This window comes from Lissotriton vulgaris, chromosome 1_1 (genome assembly GCF_964263255.1).
Source record: "Lissotriton vulgaris chromosome 1_1, aLisVul1.2, whole genome shotgun sequence".
Classification (NCBI taxonomy): Eukaryota; Metazoa; Chordata; class Amphibia; order Caudata; family Salamandridae; genus Lissotriton; species Lissotriton vulgaris.
In genome coordinates, this window is record NC_141685.1 from 2120539210 (window position 1) to 2120562322 (window position 23113).

General features: G+C 43.4%; 1 protein-coding gene across 2 annotated transcripts in view; it reads left to right on the plus strand.

Moving 5' to 3' along the window:
* Positions 1–23113, plus strand: part of TMEM19 (transmembrane protein 19) — a 455689-nt gene that overhangs the window by 333428 nt on the left and 99148 nt on the right. For both annotated transcript variants that reach the window (XM_086921730.1, XM_086921720.1), the window contains exon 5: positions 15200–15454. In XM_086921730.1, coding sequence (XP_086777856.1) covers positions 15200–15454 — 255 coding nt within the window. The remainder of the gene's footprint in view (positions 1–15199; positions 15455–23113) is intronic.

Here is a 23113-nt window from a genome sequence, read left to right on the forward strand (position 1 = left end):
TCTCTGTGCCCCTTCCGGGAGCTGCCACAACATTTTCCTCAACCACTTGAGAATGGCAAAGCAGACAGATGCTGTTTTCGTGACCTGAGTACGCATTGTCAAATTGTCATCTATTATTACTCCTAGATTACGAGCTGACGCTACGGCTCTCGGGAGTGGCCCCATTTCTGCCGGCCAATGCGCTGGGCCCCACAGATCTTTCTGGTTCCCGAATAAGAGTAGTTCGGTTTTGTCTCCATTTAGTTTTAATTTCTTGGAGTGCATCCATTGCGCCATGCTCTGTAATCCGTAATGAAGGGAGGAGGAATTCTTTTCTTCAGTTGATGACAAAGAGAATACCAGTTGGGTATCATCTGCGTACGAGAATATTGTCAGACCGAATCTGTCTGCAATGCACGCAAGAGGGGCAATATAAATATTAAATAACAGGGGACTCAGAATTGACCCTTGAGGAACTCCATGAGGGGAAGTTAAAATCTCAGAGGTGTTGTTTTTAGAAAATACCTGATAAGACCTGTTGGTTAAAAAATTTTCAAGCCATCTCAATGCTGTACCCTTTATACCTATACCCTCCAAAGTTTCTAGAAGTGTATCATGGGATATCGTGTCAAATGCAGCACTCAAATCAAGAAGAATGAGTGCCGCCGTGCCCCCCAGATCTAACGTTTGACGGATAGCCTCTGTAACTCCCAGTAAGGTGGATTCTGTCGAGTGCCCTGCTCGTATGTCAGGGTCAAGTTGTTTAAAAATGCTAGCTGGAATAGGATCATTTGGGGAACCCGATTTAATGCTGCTGAGTATTTCTGTATATGACTGTAGGTCTAGGGGTTTCCAGTTCGACAGTTGATTCCCGGGAGGGTCTGTCCTCACCATGGAATTTAGGGTTCTCTTCGGGGAAATATGTTGAACCTCCTTATTTCCAAGGGATAGATGGATGTTAGCAATTTTGTCACTAAAGAATTTTGCAAGGTCGTTACACTGTGGTGTAGATAGTATTGGTGGTTCAGGTTGATGGGTGTCCCCTGCTAGATCTTTTAGGACTTTGAATAAGGTTCCAGAATTATTTTGGGCTTCAAGAATAGTTCTTTTGGTGAAGTCCGCCTTAAGCTTTGGCGAATATCTTTGGATCCACGTTTAGGAGGGAGAGGGGGCGGTATGAGCTACACTCGTCGGGTGACTTCCCGGGCTTGGTAATATCTACCATGTTCGCCTCTCTCATTGACAGTGGCATGCTTCCCGAAACACACAGATCGTCGAACAGTGTCAGCAGGTGTGGCAGTAGTATGTCCTGAAACGTTTTATAAAATTGGACCGTGAGCCCATCCGCCCCTGGGGTGCTGCTCGACCTCATGCCAGCGAGAGCCTCCACAACTTCATCTTTTTCTATAGGCAGCATTAAGAATTCCCTATGCGCGTTCGTGAGAGCGGGGAGCTCTATGTGCTCCAAGTAGTCTAGAATTTCATCATCTAGTTCATCACTTTTGGACGAGTACAGGTCGGTGTAGTATTGCCGGAATCTCTGTGCAATATCTGCCTCATCTGTGAGGACTACCCCCTCATCTGTCTTCACTTCCGTAACCTGCGGCCTGCCCCTCCTCCCCTTCAGTACTCGGGCGAGGACCGAGCTTGGCCTATCACTCTCACAATATGTGCGGGCCATCGCGTACTTCCTCATATGTTTAATCTCCCTGTCCGCTTCTTCATTGTAGTCTGTGATCAGAGCTTTAATCTCTTCTTCCAAGGTAGTACCACCATCCCTCTCCCACCGCTCTTCTAACTGTGCCAGGCGCTTCTCCAGATCGGCTAGTCTGTGCCTGATGGATTTGAGGACCTCGGGGGTTTGGACATAGCTATACCCCTTAGATAGACCTTAAATGCTTCCCATACTGTTTGGAAGCTGTCCACTGTACCGATGTTAGTCTCGAAGAACACATCTATGGCTTCCACCAATTCCCCCCCTAAAAAGTGGGTCCAGAAGGGAGTAGGGCGGGAAACTCCATGTAAACGGCTTGATTATTTTCTTAGGAGTAGCCAACACTAACAGGAGCAGGGAGTGATCGGAAAGTGTACGCTGGAGGACCCTACAGTCCCTAAGCTGCCCCAGCAGGGTGGAAGACACCAGCCAATAATCAATTTGTGTATGGATATTGTGATAGGCAGAGTAGTAGTGTATAACCTCCTTGCACTGTCCACACGTTCTCGAAGTCCATACTAGTCATGACACTATTTAACGCTTGCGCAGTTGTGGTGGGTCTACGGGCAGGGCCAGCCGATCTGTCCAGTGTCGGGTTAAGTACCAGGTTGAAATCCCCACCCCACAAGAATTGTGCACTACGGTAAGTACGGGTCGTCGCTGCCAGAGATGTATAGAACTCCGGGCAATCATAGTTTGGGCCATATACATTCGCTAGCACTAAGTCCAGCCCGTGTCCCTTGCACCTAGATAAAACGTACCGCCCCTCTGGGTCCGCCCTCAGCATTTCCAGTGTGTATTTGGATTTGGGGTTAACCCATGTGATTACCCTTCTAGCATGTGTCGTGAAGCCCGCTGATGTGATATTCCCCTCCAGCCCTCTACTGTGTAACATATTGCTGGACTGCGGAAGATGTCTTTCCTGCAGGAGCGCTACATCCACATGCTGCCTTTGCAAGTAGCTCAGAACTTCTCCCAGTTTTCGGTAGTCATTAAGTCCACTGACGTTCCACGTGAGTGCTTTTACACATTCTTCCCGTCCAGGGTTGTCTGCGTCAGCCATTTTCGCCATCCTTGTGAGCAGTGGACATCGTGTATGCTCGCTCGTGGCATGTAACTGCACTAACCACTGTGTACTGAGCCCTCAACTTCCCCACACAACACCCCATTAACAGAGCACTTCTCTCAGCTTCCCCCACCCACAGCTGACCATCCCCAACCTGGTCATGCACATTCTGTAATCCCTCTCTCCCTCCCTTACCAATTCCCTCAACATCCTGTCCCCTTGGGGACAGTTTGGGTGATCAGCACTCGCGGGCAGAGGTTGCGTCGCGACCAGGCTATGTATTACCAACCTGGATAGCCCATCGCCACCCGTCTCCACTTCCGCCGTGCAAAGTTTGTGCAGCATTCCATAATGAAGATATATCTGCCCCCCTGCCTAACAGTCATTATGAGTCCCAAATCAGAGCATATGCACAGACCTGGTCGCTGCCTCCCAGAGCCATCTCAGTTGGGCAGTGGCGTTGCCCCAGTGCTATAGTGTTCCAGCTAATCAGAGCTCTGAGGAGGCACAGACTTCCTACACCGCGCTCTGTGCCCCTCCTTACTTCACATGCTGGTTGTCTTCAGTCCTATTCATCCAGCGGGCTGTCTAGCTCATCTCTGGCCTATTGAGTGGTAGTGTCTCTTCGCTGATCCCTCGACCACTCCTTAAGTGCCTGGTGCAGGGCCTGCGGGTCTGTGAACAAGTGGGATTTCCCTTGTCGGTTAACTCGTAGACTTGCCAGATACAACATAGCGTAGTCTAGACCCAAATCTCGCAGTTGTCTCTTAAATGGGACAAAGTGTTTTCGAACCTCTTGCACCTTGGCTATGAAGTCCGGATACAGCGAGTTTTTCGAACCTTCGAACTGTAGTGTGCGTCCCTGTCCCTGTCTCTGTAGTTTAGTAGTTTTGCGATTATTGGGCGTGGCAGGGCTCCAGGTCTCGGGCGCGGGCGTAGTGAGCGATGCGCGTGCTCCACCACAAACTTCGGTGAAAAAACTCCTTCGCCAAGTAGGGTGATCAGAAGCTTTTCCACAAATAGCTTCATGTTCCCGGTGGCGATGGTCTCCGGCAGGCCTGTGATGCGCTGGTTACACCGCCGAGAGCGAGCTTCAAGATCTTCTGTCTTGCCTGAAGGGATTGCATTAGTTTACTGAGTTTTTGGTCCGCGTCCAGTTCGGTGTGCGCCTCCTCCACTTCGGTGATCCGCCTCTCTGACATGTCCAGTCGTTCGGCATGTTTGTCAATTCTCTCCGCCATCCTGTCCATTCTATATGTCAAAGCGTCAATTTTCGTGCCAAGAGACGACATACTGTCCTGCAGGTCTTTTTCCATAGCTAAAAGTAAACTCTTTATATCTGTACCAGGTTCTTCTGATCCGGCAGATTGCGTGCGTTCCCTTTAAGCCTCTGCTGCGTCTTGGGATTTCGAGCGTCATTGCTCGAAGGACAGTTTTGTCTGCGACTTGTCATTCCTACCCATTTTGGTCATGGGCCTGTGCGAGATGTTCGGTTATGGTGCAGTGGCGGTGTGCAGGACAATCAGATTCCAGGCACTCTCCGCAATCCGCTGCCTTTCGTGTATTAATCCGCAAAGATCCGACTATCCTCGGGCGGGTCACTCTGGGCCAGCCCAGGGCCCAGTTCTCTCTGTGTGTCTAGCCCGGAGTGCAGGCGACGTGCGAGGGAGTGGAGTCCTTCAGTCACTTCTTCAGGCCGGTCTGCCAAGCCGCCACCAATGGGACTCTCCTGCTCTATGCCGATGTGGCTGCACTCTCGTGTTGTGAGGTGCCCAACTTACTGCGTAGGCTCGCTCTCACCCACTCGACCGTGGTCTTAAGGCCTCACGCGCTGGACTGGGGGGAGGAACAACTCCCTTTTCTGTGCACGCAAGCCGCCAAGGTAGATTGTCTTCCACTACGGCTCTGGGAAGCAGTTCACGCAATTTCCCCGGGGACCTGCCCTCCAATATTGCACCACTCGTTGCCGTAGTTGCCGCTGCACGGCCCTCAAGTCACACACTCTTCGGCCGCCCGTTCTGCGCCCCGCAACACAACTCTGGACGCCCGTCTCCACGTTTTTCTGCCGTCGTAGCTCGGTGCACTGCATCCTTCCCGATGTAGATGGCAAGGGGGGGGGGGGGGGGGGGGGAGCGCCGCGCCTCTCAGCTCCACCGATCTGTGTAAGTCTGATGCCTGCCCCTGTCTTCTGGTGTTATTTCGGCCTCTGCTCGGTAATCATTGGGTCGGCGCGAGAGCCAGCGCCGCACGTACTGTGACGCAGCTCCGCCCGCCCTGTATTCCCGTCCGCTGCAGAGAGGCCCACTGCTCCAGGCTCTCCGCAATTGTTTTCTGCCGGTGCAGGCCGTCTGGAGGATCACCAGCCACGTTTTCCGGTAGCGACTCTACTCCGCACTTCGGAGGGTGCTTGTTTAGGTCATTTCAAGTAGAATGCTGCAGGATATCAAAGTATTGCGTGCGCGACACTGTCATTCTTACAGATAAAAAGCGTTGTCACTACTGACTCCCATGAGGAATTTGTATTTCTTACCCCTACTCATAGGCCATAGTGTGCCTTAAGTTAAGGCAGAGGACAGCACGAATATTGCGGTTTCTGTAATATAAAAATCAAAGCGCGGAGGTGATCAATGCATAGTTTCGCCGGTAGCGTAACGACAAGTCACTTTCATGGTCAATGTCCTACTCACAGTTCCATGCGCAGTCTGCAGCCCGTAACTTTCCGCTCGTCCTGCCTGCCTGCCTGTAGATGGAGTGCATGGTCAAAAGGGGCTTGGTTAAATACAGTGAGCCTGGTTATTGAGGCTCACCTGCAGCCATGACCCGGAAGTTGGTGCGTATGAGACCATAGTGGTTGCGACGCATGGTATCTGCCATCTTGGAGCTGCTCTGTTTGCAGTGAATGATGTTATACGGAGATGACGTGTAGTAGAAGCCCCCATCTTGAAATGGTAAAAGGGATCTCATATTATTAAAGGATATCTTTAATAATGAATGTTCTACGGAAATGATGCGTGATCGAGTCTCCTAAATTTCTGATGTTACATAAGGACAATCTTTACCAAATAACTACAATAGTCGGGGCATATAAAGTGGTGGCCATCATGAAATGGTTTGGGGATCTCATGCCAATCATGATCCGCCATGTATATTGAGTGGTGTTCTATTTAATACTGGTTTTGCATGATAGTCAAACTGTTCCCCAACAATGCATATATACTTAACCCTTGGTAACTGCGTATGCCAAATATAGGAGAAACTGTTCTCTATGTGCATACAAATCGTTAACAGGAACCTTGCACTACATCTACCTATTTGTTGTGATTCATCTATATGCCCAAATCTTTTCAGAATTTACTCAAACTCACTTTTATAGGTCTAATACGTTTCCCATATCACCATTCACTAAAACCTCCTCAACATTCAGATTCAGATGGAGAATAATTCTACAAAGTTTACAGAGGCTTTGATTTTTCTCTAAACCTGCTGTTCTAGACACTGATTCCTCTAGTCCTTCCAACTTCTTTACCACTGATTGAAACGTTGGCAGATATATATATATATCTTGATGCTCCATCTCGTCTTTGCATGAAAGATTAATAATATCCTCATTCTTTAATGTTAGCAATTCTGCACTGATCTGTGCGTTAGAAAAAGACTACTTAAAGTGTTACCCTGTTGTTCCGATGTAGCTTTTTAATGACTATATGATATCTCTTTATTCTATATCTGCAGCTTGTTTCAAATTCATAGCTCTCTGTGTTGGAAAGTCAACCAAATGTTAACATTTCCAGTTCTGCCAATGAGTTCCTAGCCTGCTCATGGAGCAGATTATTAAACACTGGGTGACCTTTCATGGGGGTCCGCTGAAGTAGATCCCCCCAAACAATAGAACTTATTTGCCTTCAATTGCATCACACAGTCTGTTCACCTGAGAATGCAAGAAGTTCTTACGACAAAGGCAAGCATCAAGTTTGATACTAGTACAGTGACTGGGTACGGATTGTGGGGCTCTGGGTAGGTGGGGGTCCATTTTGTTGCTGAATGTACATTGTTTCTATTCTGTCTTCATGCTGACCTGTGATACTATGTTGTCTTGCTGATGTTAAATGTCAATTAAAACATACCATCAAATAAAAATAAAAAGGTTTGACACCTTGCTCACCACGTCTATAATAGGGGCCTTTAATTTTTTAAGAACCCTTGATACTTCATGGCAAGCATCACTAGATAACTTGTGGTGCTTCAGTTTGTTGTCGTTCTCCTTCAGCAGCGTCCGAAGATGATGCAAAGTAGTACCTATAATATTGTGTGCAGCAAGACCTGTGCGTGCTGTTACGACACAGGAAAGGTTGCAATGTGTCTTTTTGTGGACACCTGCTGTAAGCCTTTTCATCAGGAAACTTGTGCCAGTGCGGGCTTGTCCACATATATAGAAGTGTAGGCTAGAAAACTGTGCATGTATATTCAGTGTTATTGTGTCTAAGGATTGAATCTTAACCGGATCCATCACATTGTATACCTCATTCATGGCAATGGCTGTCTCATTCTCAGTAATAGGCTGGCCTAGGGTATCTTTACTAGGAGATCCTTAACTCAGACAGCCTTGTGAACTATCCTTCCCAATCTCAGTAGCTACTGTCTCCTCTTTTTTGAATTTCCTCTTTCAAAATGTTTAAATAAGTTGGGAAAACTGAACCGTCAATCTGGTCATTAACTGAATTGAAAGCATTCTCATGACAGTCGTATGGACCTAACAGTTCTTCTTCATGCCACCAGTGTTTAAACAGTTGTATAAGAGCCAAGTATAATAACCCTTTTATGCACTTTGACAGCTGAGTTTAAGATGGTTGAGATTTGCTTTAATGTGCTTCACTAAACAACCGTTACACCTAGTGATCACACAACTTGCCACTTTCAATTTCGATTTGGGTTGCAAGTATACAGCATATTTTTTCACAATCTCTGTTCTATCAGGATAAAAGTGTGCAAGGTACTCAATCTCATAAAAGGACTTCAGTACTCTGTTACGAGTAGAAGCAAGACCTAAACTGATCCAGAGGATCGGTTTGGACTTTCCTTATAAACGAGAAGAACTTAAACTGTCACAACCTTCATAAGAATAGACTTCTCTGTGGGAAAGTATATTTTAACTGAAGCTATACAACTTCTTTGGTGAAGACAATTCTGCAGAAATCTCTTCACACACCTCTTTCATTTCTGTCTTTTCAGACTTTTTAATGTGAAAGGTAACATATCAAGTAAAAGCAAAGGAATTTTCTGCCACAAACTGAATATCCATATTTCCATTCCACATAGACAAAATAACAGAGCTGGAGTCATCAATAAGTTTTGAAGCGTCGCTTTAAAAAAAAAAAAGATTATTCAGAAACATCCAGGGGAAATGGCCATTGTATACCAGATATCATCGTTGATATTTGTGTTACAGATTCGCAATCAGGCAGAGGTGTCATGCATTTTGATAGTGAACAGTACAAGGTGGTCCCTTTCTACATACATCAGGGCGTTAGTGATTCATCAAGGGAGGGGGCAATTGGGGGTTCACACACATTTCCACGGTAGACATTTTATTTAGACCAGATCGCTATCCATTTTCGGGGACAGCCTCGGGCTATATACACTGTCTTCTCCTGAGCCTCACTTTTTTTAATGTTTGGTTTCCTCAGAAGATTTGTCAGTGACCTTATGTCTGACTGCAGACATTAAACTATTTACTCTACGTTTCGAGATAAGAGGCATAGGGAAACCAAAGCAACACTTTGTGTAGTATTTACCTTTGGTTCTGTATCTGCGATAATCTTACTTAACACATCTGTGGGACTGAAATCTCAATACTTGCTGCCGAAGACTTTTGTTGTCACTCATTAGGATTCTCACGTCATATACTGTTCAGTGATATATAGTACTTACTCAACAGTATCATCTCCACATTTTAGTGCACCTTTAACCCACAACTACATGTGTATGTGTGGGGCTCCCCTAGCTTGGTATTCATTCCTACAAAGGTGGTCAATTACCTCACAAAGAGGAGTATTTCTCATGTTGCAGAAAAAGTGAAATATGGCTTGAAATCTATGATTAAAGTACCTCCAAGCAATTGCTGAATCCATTGAGCATAATTCACCTGGTGTGTTAAAGTTAATGCCAGACATATTCCGGACATCTTGGGAGTTCTGAACGAGGTAGGTTCACCTTAGTAATGCCATGCCGATGAAACCAATGCTCATTCATTCCAGGTTGGAAAACCATGAGGTTACACTCAAGATTTTCATCTTCTCCATCACAGTTTAAAAAAAAAACTCTCTAGCATTCTTTGTTTAAAACCATGCTCCTGTTTTCACAATATACACAACAGCATGTGACAAAACTGACCGTTCACTTTCAAACAGAAGGTGAAAGAGTTAGGAACGTTTTGTCTAAATTGGGTATCTTCAGAGTACAGTCAAGTTGGTCTGTACTCTGAAGCAGGAATCTGTCCTTGCCACTCATCAAAACAACCTACTTTTCCTGTTGAAAATAAATGTGGAAAACAGCAAGATTCTAAGCTTTTTCCCCCCACATACAGATAGGTTCACATTTTCCTTGTTTCATTTGATATAATTCCAAAGTTTCACCATTACATTCTTAGAGTACAGGGGGTGAATAGCATAGTGCTTATATATCTCTTCAACAGAATCTACCCTTTCAAATTTTCTACTCTCAGTAGACTTCGAGGTGGATGTTCCCAGTGAAGTTGCATACTGATCTACATCTGTATAAAACACTTTTTCTCTTTTGAGGTATTCTGTGACATTTGTTACTTTCTTTACACTAACCAATTTCGGTCAAATCTTTTTCTTCTTTGTTGGTGACTATTAACTAGAACCACTAATGATTCCTCTACTTCTCTATCTGAGCCAAGAGTTTCAATATTCTGTTTAAAATCAAGAGGCAGTTGCGCAGCTTTTCCTTTAAGACCTTTCAGTAATTCAGTTTGAGGTAATTTTGCACTGTTGTATCTGCATTCTTAGTATGGCTTGAAAAGTGTGCGCAGTTCGAATCCAAATACTCTCATAGACCTTTCGCTCTTTTAGTTCAGGAGGAATCTGGTACATTTCTAACTTATTGTGAATATCTTTAGCAAGCATTTCTTTATCCTCAAGTTTAGTTATGCAGTTCTTGCAAAGTACTTTATTAACACATAAATGAAACTGATGCTCTGCTATTAATTAAAGGCCCCGTTTAAAACCCTGAATGAAATCTTCATCTTATTTTTCCCACATATCTCTATTTTAATTAAAAGACTTTTCATCTTGTTTGCTTCATCTTATTTTTCCCACATATCTCTATTTTACTTAAAAGACTTTTCATCTTGTTTGCTGTCTGAGCAGATGTAGCTTTTTTATTGGCTTATTTCTTTGCTGAACTTGTCTAATTTAATACCAGTGCTCTCACTCTCTGGGGTAGGAGTTACTTTACTTCTGCCTGACTTCCCATTCCAAAATAAGCTATGTGAATTTCTTCTGATATATTAGTAATTTCTGATACATTACCATGTTCAAGAGCTTTATTCAAAGCTTCTAAATGCTGAGCTGGACTTTTTTCAAAATACTCCCTTTGAACTAGAGTGCACATTTTTGAGTGATGGACAGGCAGAATTTGATTAAGATGGAAAGTACTATCACATATCGCTTTTTGAGAAGAAAGCCAATGAATGTCCTTGAAATTTTGGAAGTTTTCTTACTCTACAGAGATCAAGAGTTGGCAAAATCCAGATTTTCTTGTTTTATACTCCCTCTATAACATGGATACTGGTGGACTGCCACTCGTACACTGGAGCAGGAGGACTTCACTGTAAAATGTAATCCCCGATTAGTTTATATGTATTTCTAAGCACTAATGTTTCTTTTGGTAGGACTGTTCGTTGGTTTTCCTTATAGAAGCGACCATCTGTACCCACTGTTAACAAAAACCTATTGTTTTAATTGTTGTTTTCTTCATTAAAGTAAGCCTCACTATTTGACGTGCTTCCACTCCCCATCAAAGATACTGCAAAAGTTGGTTTCATTGATCTGCACCTTTTGTCGGCACTTCTTTTTCAGACATGAGACTAATCTATCCAAAGTTCTCATTCGATTCAGGATCAGAATAACTTCCTTTTCACTGCAAAAGCCTTCTCTACAATTCTATCCACAAACATTTTGACCAATTCTACAGCCTTTTCTCTGGCTTCATTGATTTAAGAATATTATTTTTGACCCTTTTGCAGAAAAACATCCTTGAATTCTTGTTCCATATATTACAATGGCCATATTTCTTGTGCACAATACTCTCCACTTTACACGCTTTGCTTCCACCTAATTTTGATGTAGCATGCCAATCTTTCTTTGTTACACCTTCATTACTAAGTTTTCTTTTGATAAATATTTTTTATAAGAAATCTTTGCACACTCCAATATAAAAAACATTTCTGGTGCCTTTTACACTGTTCTAAGTTGTAATGTCTCTTCCTTTCAAGTAGTACTCACGTTTCATCCTTTTCTGTTGGTGCTTAGTAAGCAGTGTGAAAGGTCTTCAACACCCACAGAACAGGGATGACACAATAGGAAAAATTGTTGAATATAGTATATATTTTTACTAATACATATCAAAAATAGTTCAATAAGTATTAACATTGTCATTTTATCTTAAAAGTACAGTGTTAAAATGTTAAGTTCTTGGTGCTGTGGTGTAGCGATTGACTATTCTCTTTGTGATCACCTCAATCTAGAAAAAAAATATATATAAAAAGCAATCCCGCTCCCCAATACTAGAATCGGGCACCAACACTGGAGGTTTTCTTAACCGATTTAATACAACAGAAGGCTCCTGACTCATTTCGGTGGACAAACCACCTTGATCACCTAACCCGGCGCCATTCAAAAAGTGGTTATATACAGAGCTTTCATGGCAACCATATCGCTGACATAGACATAGAAGACCAGTAGAGCAAAATTATAGCAAGCATGTTAATGACACGTGTTAGCCCAAATTTTATCAAATAAAACGTGTAAATTAAGACTTTCAATTGGCAATGTTGTTACGCGCAACCTGAAGGTTATAATCAATTCCAAATATAACCATACTGTTGAGTGCACAAATAATGATCACTCTGGTAGGTACCCCCGGCTACACTATTAACCAGTTGCCTGTCTAGGCATTAAATTACAATGTTATATCAAAATCAATGACATTTCATTACTACGCATAATGTGTTCATATAACTTCACCATTGCTCCATATCAAGAGAAGATTGGAAACAAGCATACATTCTGTCCAAGTGGGCTTTCAGCTTGGTCAGAAACCACACCAACGTATCGCCTTCAGGTTAGTGTGGATGTAACAAGTACTTAAACCACTGTTATGTTAATTGTCTATTCTGTGTAATGTTGCCGATTAACCATGACACACTAAATCAAGTAAAATTAAACATATACCCTGCCCTTAAAGACTGCGGAAGCGGGTGCGCCAAGCTTAGAGATGTAATATTAACTCTTCATCAGAATTTAATCCATGTGGGATTTTGCTATGATGATTAAAATCCAACTGAAAAAGTAGTTGTGCAAGGCCAATTGTTTTGTTCTTTGTTCCTTGAACTTATGTGTAAATTACTGTGCAGTGTTGGCAACTTGTTTTGTTTATTGGGATTTTGCTATTAAGCATAAGTGTGCCGTGATTCAAGTTTTCAAAGCTGGAGCTCTCTGCCCCCTCAACCCACCATGGTGTTTTTGCGGATGGCATCAATGACAAAATACACTCGATCGTTAGCCTTGCCCTCGTGGTATCCATGAATGGGTCTTGCTGCTGGATAGCTTTTCTCATCGTTAGATATGGCCCTAAGGTGTTGCAGGATCCAACCTAAACCATGTTGATAGTGCTTCCCACATAGCGTTTCTGACAGGTTCATTCAAGTAAGTAGACAGGGAATTCACTTTTGCAGTTACACTATCCTTGAATCACAATGGGTGTCTCTCGTAAGGGTGACTGTATGGTCTTGGTGTTGCGACCATAACGGCAAGCCTTGCACCTAGAACATTTTTGGAACCCCTTGCTTTCTCTCAGCCATTTGGATCCACTCCTGGCCAGGGTAGTTATTCACCAGTTCCCTGTGCATCAACTCAGCCCTCCGAAATTATATGAGGGGAGCACAGGGAATGTCTGGTCCTTTCAATGCGTCGATTTTGATAAGTTTCCAGTTTCTGTCTAGGATGTTACACAGTCTAGCATGATAAGATGAGTACCCCGTGATCAGACGAACTGGACTAATGTCAGTAGATTGTTTGTCTTGGGTGTGCCAAATTGCAAATCCTCTCTCTTTTTGGCTTTCACTTTAACTTGTGCTGAGTTTAACACTTCCTGACTATAGCCTTGCATCTTCAGTTGTTTGTACAGTTCACTCTGTACCTCCCTCAGTGTGTCCTCACTGCTACAATTGCACTTCATGTGCAAACTTTCTGCATAAGAAATGCTATTCTTCAATTTAGTCGGGTGAAAACTGCTGGCATGTAACACAAAATTACCCCATGTCAGTTTACTGTATGTTATGGTGTGTATCCTATTGCCCTCAACGTATACCAGTAGGTCCAGGAAGTGTACTTCATCTTTACTGATTTCATGTGTAAACGAGAGGTTCAGGTAATTGTTATACAGTCCCTGTGCACACATTTTGGCTGACTCAGGTGACCCCTTCCACAGGATAAACAAGTCATCGATAAACCTGGGCCACAGGACCATGTTGTCTGCCCATTCTTGCTCATAATTTATCGTGTGTACCTGCTTCTCCTATCAGCCCATATGCAGATTCGCATATCTGGGGGCGAAGCAGTAACCCATGGCAGTCCCATGGATTGGTCTATATGTGTACTGTTCAAACATGAAGAGGTTGATTTTGAGATACCCCCAGCCTTACTGATGAGCATATGTGTCTGCTGATGTAAGTGTATAATCCTTGTACCCAAGACGTGTTTTAGCGCTCTGATACCATCCTCATGCCAGATGCTCATGTATAGAGCTGTGACATCCAAATATATATATATGTGTATATATATATACACACACACACACACACACACACACACACACACACACACACACACACACACACAAAGAGGTTGCAAAGATAATGAGTAATATTATTTGTAATGCACTTGACTGGATACTGGCATGTTGGTACTTAGCTTCGCATAGGACACCTATGTACAGAAGAGCTTTTTAGGGAGACCATTCTATGTAGAGCAGACTAGGCCTACTAAAAGGTGATGTATGTGGTGAGGGGAGAAAGATGTATTTTGAAGAAATTCTACCTATTTTGTGCCACAATGATGTGTCCTTTTGAATAATGGACAAAATGTATGGGTAGTTCAATTTAGACAGAGGTTTCTCCTAGTATGCCATGACCTAATACAAGAAAAATGTATATCTCTACCTGTGAATCTCAGCCAGCTGATCTGGGACCGACAGTTGAATGACAGGTAAAGATATTTTAAAAAGATAGATGCAAAATGTATATATTGTTGAAACATTCACTACTGTGGGATAGTGTCTGTTAGCACAGAGCCGGCTTACTAAAGTATGGGCTGTGTCAGAATGAGACTGGGTCCTGCCAGATTAAGTGTCCAGGGCATGGTTAATCAAAAGGCAAGAGGATCTTCCTTTCCTCCTGTTTTTAAGTAATGACTGCATGCTTTAGGAAAACAAGGGGTGAGAACTCCGACCCTCCTTAGCCACGGAGTAAGGTCTATGAAATGGTGGTAATGTAGCAAAATCCATGTAATGGAGTGATTGTTTGCTACCAGGAAAGTGTTCAACTGGTTTCTCGATCTAGCGATGGGCGTTGCTATTAGGGACGTAGCAAGACACTGTGAGACACTAGAGGACCCCCCGCTTGACCGCCCCCATGGAGGTGGGGAGCTGGGTACTGGCTGAGGGTACTGCCACATGACTAAAGAAAGATAAGGGTATATGTAGGAAACCACTAGCAGATCAATGCAAAATATGGTGGACAACGTCCTAACAGTGGAGACATAAAGGGCGTAAAAGAAGAATGTATACAGCGCAGCACACACAAAGGCCACCATCTGTGTCGGAACTACAGAAATCCCGTCCTAACACTAGCCTCCCCCTCACTGTGCTGCGTATGACCCCACACAACATACGCTAGAGCATGTCAATGAGTACACATGCACCACTTACAAACCTGCGTGGGTCAATTGTGGAAGTTGACCTAAAGTCTAAAGTCTTGTCTTCATTCTGTAAAAGTAAGGCCTTCGCTCAGAGTGCGAAGGCCTGCTATCCGACATATTTGAAAATGTTCAATAAAAAGATGTTTTTCAAAAAGTGATTTTCTTTTACTCTGAATGTCCTCTGCTTTATTGTAATTTTATTTATTATTTGATTTTATGTAGGAGGACAGAGAAATTGGGTACAAGTATTCTGCAATGGGGGTGTGCCCACAGAACTTGCTCTTCTGTACATGATAGAAAGTGGACCCGGGGAAATTCCAGTTGATTTTTCAAAACAATATACTGCCTCTTGGATGTGCTTGGCTCTTCTAGGAGCATTAGCGTGTTCGGCTGGAGACACCTGGGCATCTGAGATTGCAACAGTCTTCAATAAGAATGAGCCACGATTAATAACTTCCTGGAAAAAGGTTCCAGTTGGTGAGCAGTACTTTTAATCTGTTGTTTATATAATCTATTTTTAACAAAGAGCTTTAATTAGTGCCTTGTTATGAACAACTAACCTAATTTATGTTTTTAATGTTTGCCTGCAGCTGTGTAAGTCCCAGTCTTGTATGAGTTATCATCTAGGTACATGTATACATGAGTTGGGTGACTGAAAATTCTTTGGTCTCCATTCATGTTCCAATTCCTAATATTTTTTGGTTACGAGTTTACTTCATTTGATCAAAATACTTAGTTGATATTTAAGAAAGATGACTGATCTGAAATGTAAAATTGTAACCTTTGTAATTGTTGGCTGCTGCAGAACTGAAGTGTCTTGCACGACTTGGAGAGTAAACATTTGCACATATGGCATTTAGTGATCTGTTTGCATGGTATTAAATACAATTCTGTCCTTCCATCATGAGGTAAGGCAGTGATGTTCACGTTTGTGCTATCAACAACAGTATACGACTAGAAGAGCGCATTGTTCATTTTTGTTTCATAAAGTGTCGTCACATAGGGCCGACCCTAAATGCATTGTGTCATGGTCTCCTACTGCAGAGCAAACTTTTGCATTGTGCTGTGTTTCTTCCCGTGTACATCCCGATGTAGAAGTTTGGCTGCATGGTAATATAAGTACACATATTGCTTGCACATCATTTTGTCATTTGTTGTGCTGGAATATTTTTTTGATATGCATGGCGCTTTATGCAATCAGATTTGGGTACAATGTTGATATGTGATATCTTAATGAACGGATCACAGCAAAAGTGAGCACCAAAATGCATTTACCACCGATTTTTCTCTCTAGGCCAATTTGGAATGAGGCCGGTAGTGTGTTTCCATTTCACCAATAAAGCTTTGCATATTAATAATCTCTGAGGTACAGGGATGTAGTTAGCGTTCAATGCTATTGTCTATATTTTGTCAATGTTCACAAGCGCCTTCATTTCTAGTAATGATTTTTGGCTGTGCCATCTATAGTGTGAGTGTGCGTGTGTGACCGTGGGGAAAGAAATAGTGTGCTCTATATGTGTATGTATGCGTTTTTATCTGTGTGCATGCTTTATACAAACATCAAAACTGGTTGACTTCATCACTGCTCTATGTTGCAGTGGGGACATTTAAGACAATGAGTTTTAAGAGAAGCAAAAATTATTTTGGGCCCTGATTGCAATTAACCAGTATACGCAGTTTGATATACTGGAATACCATCTCGTGTTTTAATAGAAAGATGTTCTTCTACACACACCAGAAATATGAAATGAATTATCCATCTAAAAATGCATTAAAAAGTTTTAAAGTAATGATAACGTGCATTAACGGATTTCGATTGCCTTAACTTATAAACATCTTTGGCAATTCACATTTCTTAAAAATATGGGTCTTATAAGTTTCCGACGATACTGTGTAAGGTTTGCACATACAAGTAAAATTTGAACTAAATCCTGAACCCCATTATTAAAAGGACTGCAAATATACTCCGCACTGGATACGTTTCTGATTTTTGGAAGATCTTTTAATCAGTAAACAGTCCTTTAACCTCAGGATCAGTATGTAAATACTTTTACTGATATGAATTCTGCTTTCTGTAAAGTTGGCTCATTCACACGTTTCAAAATACTTTACTTGATTTAGGCACAGTAAATCATAAAAGTACATGACATAAAATTAATTGACAAAGGCATAAATTCAGATTTCACTTTCAGAGAGAAAAACTCCAGCTAAAAAACATTCTACATAAAAACAGACTTTAACATTAGATCAAAACTGCAAATAGAGCAGTTGCTGGCCGGACTTTTTAAAAATATTTATTTACAAAAACTTGTATCGTAGGGGTGAATATTTATGACAGATATAAACTATGTGTAAGGTATCAATTTCACTAACCCTATCACATGGGCAACTTAGCACTTCAGGAGATCTATGCCAGCTTATTAACAGTTGAGGGTACAAATTCAGGCGAAAATAAGATAAGAAGCGTTGTTGCGAAATTGCCATATCTAAAGTCAGATTTCTGTATTACTTATGGATTTAACCATAACATAGTGGGCCCCACATTTTTTTGCCAACAAGCTATTATATCTTAATTCATATGTTTTTGCTCGAAATGCCTCCTTGACCCGCCCAACATCTACCCTGGTAATTTGCCCAGGATTAGAGAATAAATGTGAATAGCCCAGAACGCATAAGGTGCTTTTTTTTTGTGAACCTTTATTTGTAGTACATGTTGTTACAAGTATGGGCCTACAACCATCCCGGCCGGCCGCTAAACAGAACGAGAATACTGCAAGCAATATGTATAGTTATAGCAGTTCGAAACCCGGGGTTATAAAGTAACTGTACATAACTTATAATCAGACACAAACAGAGTGAAATCAGGATTGATGAGGTTCATTTTCAAATAAGAAACTAAGGAAGAGGTGTCGCACAGTCGTACACAGTCCCGCAATAGTGTGCAAGTCAGGATATCTACAAACAGTGTTAATACGAAGGGAATATCGGGGGGTAAGATATACAAAGCAGAAGAAATGCAGGCGCTACCCCAGCGTGTAGCAAGTTCAACTCCCGCCCCTCATCACCAAACATACCGCAAAGAGCGTGAGCGACGACGACACTAAAAAGAGAAGACAGACTAAAGAGCCATAGAAACAAATAACGCTCAGCCACCCATCCCGCAACCCCCACCCTGCACACCCGCAGAAGGCCATGGCCTACCCCCCCAGCAGCGTGCCTGTCGCCCTAATAGAGACCCGAAATATAGAAAGATAGAGAAAGAGGAAAAGAAAAGAAAGTAAGCGGAGGAGGGCCCTCATCGTGCCGCCCGGCCCCGCCCCTCGCCCCTACACTTTGGAAATCCCAGAAAGGAAGTAATACTGTAATGAAGAACAATAAATCCCAAGCACAATAGCGATGAATTATCGATCGAACATACCCACTGCACCATCTGTCCACAATAAAGCCAATAGACCATGAACCACTTCATCCCTGACCCTGTCTGGTAGCGGTACCGCCAGAAGTCCACTCATTAATCAATGTAAAGCAAAGTCCTGAGGGTCCAAACAATATGGGTGGATCCGGGTGGGGCGCCGACCCAGAAAAGCACAACAATCCAAGTCCATCGAAATACCGACAGCAAAGATCAGACAATATCAACTCCGGGCTCGGGAACTTCCAAAAGCTCACAGTTAATAACACCATCCAGGAGAGGAGAGTCACACAGTTTGACCACCGCTGCAACATAACCAGGCCAGTCCACGAGGGAAAACAGCACTCCATCCCCAGCCGCCAGTTGGACATGTGTCCCAGGGAGACATCCATACGAGCAATCAAGTCGGTCCGCATGGGCACGGGAGCCCGAACCTAGAGCGGCTCCCGGTGCTTCTGCGGAGCTGGAACTTCCTCCATGGACTCAGCTGCAAGTTTATCGGCAGCTCCCTGGAATCGGACCGTGGCCGTTAGAGACGGCGAGACAGTAATGGCGTCCATTCTTTCACCCAGGTCCCAGGCATGGCAAATCATGGTCTTGTGCAAAACTGTTAGGGCAGCTAACACGTCCCAGGATGTGAACTCCTGCGTATATTGTGAGCATCCCGGCCCCATCGTGCAACAGCCACCTGACGTGGACGCGGGCCGTAGAGGAGAGCACCAGTCGCCATCTTAATCCAGTCGGCCCCGTCCCTCTTCACCACTGTCAGGGACCAGGCCTCACCTCGAGGGCGCCACGGGATGCGTTCCCGGGGCAAAAAACTGTGAGGCAGGCTCCCGAAAGGAGAGTCACCAAAAGGCTAACATCCCTGCCGGGCCCCGGGAGTCGCCCGCCTATGTCAGGGGCAGTCCTTGGCTGTACCCGGGCAACAAAGTTTGGGGAGGGGGCAGGAGGCATGCGCCCCCTCCGATCCTGTGCCACAACACTGCCCCTCAAGGGTCACCGCCCAGCGGACCGGGTCTTCACCGCCAGCAGCGGTCCTTTATGTCAACGGCACCCACTGACAGGCCCCCCACCGCCATCAACGGCCGCCGATGCTGCAGCTTCGGCCGGAGGCCCTGACGAGTCAACGCCCCGGTCTCATCGCCGCGTGGGCCGCGGAGCCGTCGGGGACGGTTCTCAGGATCTGCTGCACGCAGGAGCTTCGGGAGCAAACGGTAGGTGCCCGTTTTCTTTCTCCTATTAAGGTATGCCTTCGTGGCTCAGGATAGACATCAGGATAAGACGTGTGGGGCGAAAGGGCTCTTTTTCTAACCCCAGCATGTTAAGACAGCTACTATATACATCCAAAAGAGTCATCAACCAACGCTTACACGCCGGTACCCTCATAAGATACCATAAAGATCAACGCATCCCGAGAGGTTTGCGCATCGCCTTGAAGCCTACTCTCTGCAGGAACAATCCGAAATTCACAGAACGATGGTATGCCATTCTTAATCGTTGTTCACTTGATTTAATTTTATTAATAGTAGAAGAACTCTCGAAAGTCATCGACGATCTGGAAAAAGAAATCACACAAATCCAACAAAACTTGGATAAGAATATGTCCAAAGAAGAACTGGGAAAAGCTTTGGATGATATCAACATCCAATTGGACAAATATACAAAGGAAATTAACGACAGAAAGATTACAAATTAGGGGAGGTCTATAGTTGGGCTAAGGTCTATGCTCAACGGAGACAACAAAGACCTTACAACAATCCCTCATCAGATGAGGGGAGTTCAACTGACGGATCAACATCCCAAAGAGGGGGCACATCCTATGGAAGACCCCCGAGAAATGTTCCACCATCCAGAACTACTGAAAATGTTTACCAAACCGCTGCTTCATCATCTGGTGTCTCTTTTTTAGAGAAAGGCCCCGTCATCGTCGTCGAACCCGGAGGAGCAGAATTAACAAAAGAACCAGTCGCATCCATAGCCCAGGCAACCAGGAGCAAAAAACCTTAGTCATCAATATTTCTAAAGTGACTTTAACCAATTCGCAAATGACCACACTTGAACGAGTTATTTCATTTGTTCCCACCTATAACGCCACTGAATTGGAAACTGAAGTGAGTCTGTATAAATTCATGTGGAATTTGAGACTACGTCACTTTTTCACTAACGTCAGTCCCCTCACGGGTCCCCCCCTTGGTACACACTTGTAAGGACTTGAGAAGCAAAAGCACCTTTCAGGCCCCTGTCCGCCATAAGATCCTAGATTCATATGAAACTATTACCATGAATGCAATAAAGGACTGTTTCAGAAAACCAGCCCCGAAACGTAACCACTTCAACCGCAGGGAAGCCAGAGCGTTGAACCAAATCTCTTGCAATCGAAACATTGTCTGCTTTAAAGCTGATAAGGGGGAGCACTGGTTATTTTGGACAGTGAGTACTACCAAAAGAGTGTGACTGAGCACGTGCACGATGTCAATTTGTACATGAAATTAACACAAGATCCGACTGACACTTTTTCTGCGATTTTGAAAATCATCTTGGATAAAGCCGTAACGATGGGAACCATTACTGAAAAAGACCGCAAATATTTAATTCAACCACATCCTAAATGTCCAAGCATATACATGCTACCGAAGATTCACAAAAATTTGCACCAGCCTCCATTTCGTCCTATTGTATCTACCAAGAACTCCATACACGAACCAACCGGTAAACATATTGATTTGTACCTTCAAACCATTGTCAAAAGTATGTCAACGTATTTACGTGAAACCACAGACTTTTTAAACCGACTTCAACAAGTGACCTTGGAACCCAACACCACACACACTCTGGTTACCATCGGTGTATGTGCTTTGTACACATCAATACCTCACAACAGAGGCATTGAAGCAATTGAATCCTTCCTGTTGACTCATCCCATTGACGATGACTTGAAAGTTCTACTACTAGAGATGATACAATTTACACCCTATCACAGCTACTTTTCTTGGAACAATAACTACTATTTACAGCTAGTTGGTACCTCAATGGGTAATTGCGCAGCGCCGAGCTACGCCAACCTCTTTATGCACCGCATGGAACTGGATCACATTTTGAACAACAACAAATGGACCAAAAATATCCGCACGCTGCGGCGGTATATCGATGATATTTGTTTAATTTGGATCGATCAACGATTCTTACTCACATCAACAATCTAGATGATCTTATACAATTTACCCACACTGTAAGCACCAAGAGTGTACCTTTCTTGGATGTTCAAGTCACATTGCAGGACAACAAACTAGTGACTGACTTGTTAGTAAAAGCCACAGATAGAAACAATGCCCTATTTTTCACCAGTTGTCATCCCACATCTTTGAAAGGACACTTACCTTATTCTCAGTTACTAAGGGCCAAAAGAATTTGTTCTGAATCCGAATCCTATGAAATCTCTGAGCAAAAGATTCTTCAGAAATGCAGCGATCGGAAATACCCGGAATCTACTTTACAAACAGCTAAAGCACGTATCTCGTCTAAGAATCGCCAGGATCTTTTGACCCCCACACATTGAACAAACCAGCAACCAGAGACCGGTTTTTGTGTCAAAATACTCCACCAGAAGCATGGCTATCAAACACATCATTTTGAGAAACTGGGATATGATCCAATATGAACCTGACTTCCAGGGCATCTTCAACCATAAACCACTCTTTGCATACCAAAGATCTAAAAAATCAAAAACATTTTGGAGTCTCGACCCACCGAAACATCCACCTGTTTTACGGGCACTAGACCCTGCCAAAACTGTAGTCACTGTCACAATATCATCAAAGGAAACACCGTGAGTCATCCATCATCTGGTAAAACCATCAAACTCATGACCAATGCCACATGCGACTCCAAAAATGTGGTTTACTTACTCAAATGCCCATGTGGACTCCCTTACGTAGGGAAAACTGAGAGAAAAATAAAAGTTCATCTGACAGAACATAAGAGCACCATAAGGAACAAGACCACGAAAGCACCCCTCGCGGCCCACTTCACCGCATACCACCACAATGTCAGCCAACTACAGTTCCCTGTCTTGGAGATTGTACCGATGAGACCAGGCATGGACAACAAAAAAAGACTCCTACAAAGAGAAATCGTTTGGATGAAAAGACTGGATACTTGTCAGCCGAAAGGCCTTCACGACCGAATCAAATATAGCTGTTTTCTTTGATGCACTAGTCCTTACCTACATGCTGTTGCTTTCCTGTCTATCGTGTTGCTCCTATACATATAGGTTCTATTCCTACTTTTGTTAACTTTTTCTTCTATCTCGCTATCCCTTACTTTTTACCTTTCTTCATTCATTCCGGATTTTATGTATTATGTATTGTTCTTAGTTCTCCTGCACTTATCCTTCTCTATAAGTTCCTTTACATTCTCACGTTACTTTTCCTTGACTTGTCTTTTCCTCACCTAAGATGGCCGCCCCATGTCTGTTTTCCATTTCTATTCATTGTTCCTAGCATTACAATATTGTTTTTTCGTATATTTTTCTCTTTTTTTTTAATGTTCTTGTGAACTCTTTAGATCACACTTTAATTTATCAGCCACGATTACATTTTGTCCCCATTGTTTTCTCTCACGGACCTTCACCAACGCGAGTCTAGTTTGTTTCCAACGCATACGTCACACCGTTCGTTTCAACCATTTACTTCCGCGTTTTTCACTCTGAATCTTTACACGCC